General features: G+C 36.2%; 1 protein-coding gene across 2 annotated transcripts in view; it reads right to left on the reverse strand.

The window, feature by feature from the left end:
* LOC106870037 (VPS35 endosomal protein-sorting factor-like) overlaps positions 1 to 4,400 on the reverse strand; it is a 22,929-nt gene that overhangs the window by 15,283 nt on the left and 3,246 nt on the right. For both annotated transcript variants that reach the window (XM_014916008.2, XM_052974293.1), the window contains 4 exons: positions 3,554 to 3,627; positions 2,612 to 2,740; positions 1,232 to 1,316; positions 577 to 651 (listed from right to left, as the gene is read on the reverse strand). In XM_014916008.2, the coding sequence (XP_014771494.1) occupies positions 577 to 651; positions 1,232 to 1,316; positions 2,612 to 2,740; positions 3,554 to 3,627 (363 nt within the window). The remainder of the gene's footprint in view (positions 1 to 576; positions 652 to 1,231; positions 1,317 to 2,611; positions 2,741 to 3,553; positions 3,628 to 4,400) is intronic.

Consider the following 4,400-nt stretch of genomic DNA (forward strand, 5'->3'; position numbering starts at 1 on the left):
TATATATATATATATATATATATATATATAGGTGTGTGTACATTTTATATATATATATATATATATATATATATTACACATTAAATTCTAAACCAAATCAACTGGATCTAGCCACCGCCACAGGAGCCAGTCAGGGCAAGGGGGGCTGGCATGAACCATGTTCGGATGGTGCTTTTTATGTTCCACTGGCACAGGGATCTAATCAGGTGGCATTGGCATCAGCCCAAACTACAATTTCCATTTGATTGTGGTTTGATTTGAGTTTGATATTGTATATTTTGGGATTTTGATACTGTAAATCTTTTTTTTTACTGTTTCCATAATTTGCATATATTTATTTTATCATAAACGCAAAACACCACCACGGAGGAATTGACATAAACCGTTATAGGTGAACCGCGATATGGAAAAGGATCACTGTATGTGCCTACAAATAACTTCACATCCAATAGAGGCACAGAACAAAGAAAAAAAAAAATCTGTCAGATAAATGATACGATTTATGTAGAATTAAGGAAACGATGTGATGAATGCAGATAAAGGCCATAAAGTGAAGGTAAAATTATTTCCAAATACCAGGCAATATAACTGGTTGGGTTCCTGGAGAAGACACCATAGCTTTTTCTTTCAGACGATCATAGACTAGTTTCCCTAAAGAAAAGATAGAAAATAAAACAGAAAATTATTCATACTGATATTGTTAATGTGTATTGCATCATCATTTAACATCCATTGATTATACTGGCATTGGTTGGACGGTTTGACCTGGGCTGACAAGCTGAGGGGCCGCACCAGACTCCAGTCTGATTTGGCATGGTTTCTACAGCTGGATGCCCTTCCATTCTGAGAGTAATAATGGGTGCTTTTATGTGCCAGTTATGTGACACTGGCATTGGTCACATTACCTCCGTGAGGCCCAGCACTCGAATGGTGCTTTTTACATGCCACCAGCACAGGTGCTTGTTACATGACACCTGGTATTGGCCACATTGCATTTCTTTATACAGCTGTCTTCGTCCATACACATCACATGACCATACCAGCACAGCTGTCTTTCTTGCACACAATACCCGATTCCTCTTATGCCAACTTTTCTCTCAAGATGCTTATACTGTCGTACATGCACACTGACATTGCACGTCCAACAAAGCATACTAGCTTCATTTCTTTCAAGCCTTCCTATATATTAACATGCATGTGTGAAAGTGTAATTTTATTTTTCTTCACTTACCAAATGTGTCGAGAATATCTGTAACCAAGACAAATTTGCTTGGGTAGAACTGAATAACCGATGTGTCTGATAACAACTTGGAACACTACAAAATATATGGAAAAGAAATATCAAAGCCATTTAAAGAATGAGAAAAAAGCAAACACAAATTCACAAGAGAACAGAGTTATCTTAATTACTGAGGAATTATTAAAATTATAATTTTCCAAACAATTAGAATATTTATTTGCATCTACATTGTGTTTCAAGCAATTTGATTTGTATGTGTAGCTATAACCTAGGGGATAAAATCGTTATTGCTAAGTAAACACAATTTTACATTATTTACATCTGACGGATATTTGTCCTCATCTTGTTTGTTAATGCATTTCGGCTGATATACTCTCCAGCCTTCATCAGGTGTCTTGGGGAAATTTAGAATCTGGGTTCTCATTCCTAAGGTATTTTTCGATATTATTATTATTATTATTATGTAGGTCACTGCCTGGAATCGAACTCAGAACCTTGGGGTTAGTAGCCCACACTCTTAACCACTATGCCATATGCCAGTGGGCATATGGAACTGTAAGTCTATGATCATACAAACAATCATGAATAAAATACCTGAAGAATGATTTGAGATACAAAACTTGTTGAAATGGTGGAGATGTTAAATATACATTTTAAAGGTGATGTTGATGGTCTAGAAAACTAAAATCGTATTGAAAACAACCGGTCCTTAGTTCAAATCTAGTCTGGGACTGTGCGTGCATTTATAAATGAGATTTCTTGATGACAATAAGAAATTAAACCAATTGTAACAGTGTAGATGCAAATATGGTAAATATACACTGCATAGATGAGATTTATGGCCTGCAGTGTAAACATAAATATACATTCTGAAGATGAAGTTAAGTGTAATATAGAAACATTGTGTGCGTGTATATGTGCAGATGTATATATATATATATGGATTATAACCGCTTCTGTATACTACATATATTCAGCGATGTGCTGTGCTTGAGAAGAAGAACCATCAAGCCAAGCAAAATCACAGTTGTGGCAGATACTGGTGTCACGCAAATTGGCACCCATGCCAGTGGCACATAAAACGCACTTATTACACTCTTGGAGTGGTTGGCATTAGGAAAGACATCCAGCTGTAGAAAACCTGGAGTCTGGTGCAGCTTTCCAGCCCAACCAATGCCAACATGGAAAATGGACGTTAAATGATGATACACGCACACACACTGTAAAGATAAAGTTAAACTAAAGTTCTCAAGTGTAGATATAAATATACACTAACCATGAGTGTATATTTCTATCTACACTTAGTAAATCTTAATAATCTTATTAACACCTCGATTCAGAAATTTAGATATCAAATAAACTATTGTTTACCTGTATGGCTATTTTGAGGGATTTCACTCGTTGGTCTTGGTCCCAAGCATTAATAAGGGCCATATTGAGTTCATCGATTCTCTTCACATATTCTTGTTGACTCAAATCCAACATTTCTTGCACAGAACCCTGCAATGATGAAATCCAATTTTTCACAGAAATTTCAATATAAAAAAAAACAAAAAAAAAACTCCTCCTCCCAAAGTAACCTCTACATACACACACCATGTGGGACCTTGCACAGCATATGCTGAACAGTTGAATTACAGTCAACAAATTCCTTGTTAACTTTAAACCAGGGACCTCATGTTTCAAGAACTAAAATTTAAAAACACTGTCCCCGTCTATAAAGACCTGCAACTTTTGGGTCCTGATATTTGCTAGTGTCAATATCACTGAAGTGAAGAGCCCCATCCTACTTCAAGGACCAAGCCTGAAATCTAATTTTGACACATCCTACTACACCAGAAAGAGGTATAAATAAAAACCTACAAAAGATAAGTGTCAGAATGGAATGCTTTCATTTTGCAAATCAGTGACCCATGGATTCAATGCTTCCCCTAAATATTCTTTTTTACTTGTTTCAGTCATTTTACTGAGGCCATGCTGGAGCATTGCCTTAAAGGGTTTTAGACAAAGAAATCCATCCCAGGATGGGCTTTTTTTTTCAGTTTCCATCTACCAAATCCACTGACAAAACTTAGGTCAGCTCTAAGGTTCCATGTCGTGGGACTGAAACCCAAACCATTTGGTTAAAAAGCAAGCTTCTTACCCATACAGGAATGCCTGCATATATGCCCATTAAAATATACAATTGGGTTACCCAGACAGAATTTATGGCACAATTTGCAAGCTGAGACTATCACTTCATTGTAAAGATCGGTAATTCTAGAATTTATTTGGAGATAGAAAAAAAAAAAAAATTTTTATTCTTTAATGTACCTCCTCAAAATCATCCAACTGTTCCAGTCTGTTCTTTACTTTATCTGTAACAGTGCTTTGAGTTTTAATAATAACTGCAAGATTGGAAAGAAAAGCAGAGAATAAAAATTATTAATAAATTTAAAAGCAATTTAGAAATAGCTAAAAGAAAGTGAATGCACTATATTTGCCCTACATCATGTGTAGCTGTACTCATCTCTTGGCCTTAACCCTTTAGTGTTCAGATTACTGTGTTAAATGTAACACTTTTTCACTCAAATTGCTTTGAATTAATCATGCATTATCTTATAGCTTCGAGGTTTCAATGATGTGATTGTTTATTTTTAGAATGTCAATGTAGGTTAGGTGTGAGAGGCTAGATATGGACAGTTTGAATATAAAACATGTAGAATATTTGGGCCAGATATGGCCGGTTTAAACACTAAAGGGTTAAAGCTAATCGCATGAAACCTCTGCAAAGGAGTCTGTCATTTTGTTTATCACACACACACACACACACAGTGTATATATTTGTAACAGAATAGTGTATTGAGTACTTTTACAATGTTCTCAGACAAATATCATCGTCATTTAATGTCCACCTTCCATGCTGGAATTCAAAGTAGCCCCAGAAGAAAACGTACACGTAAGATAAATCTGGTGACTGTGGTGCACATTCGATTGACCCGCAACGCCAGAGCCATCTCCCTGGAAAATGCTCATTCAGAAAACCACGAACCTGTAATGCACAATGGGGTGAAGCCCCATACTTCTGAAACCAGACAGGATTTCCCCTTCCAAATGAGGCCTCTTGTTACCAAGCATGTCCAGATACGAATCACCTGCCACAGAGCCCTCAAAAATAAAA

The sequence above is a fragment of the Octopus bimaculoides genome, chromosome 18 (genome assembly GCF_001194135.2).
Source record: "Octopus bimaculoides isolate UCB-OBI-ISO-001 chromosome 18, ASM119413v2, whole genome shotgun sequence".
In the NCBI taxonomy this organism is placed as follows: Eukaryota; Metazoa; Mollusca; class Cephalopoda; order Octopoda; family Octopodidae; genus Octopus; species Octopus bimaculoides.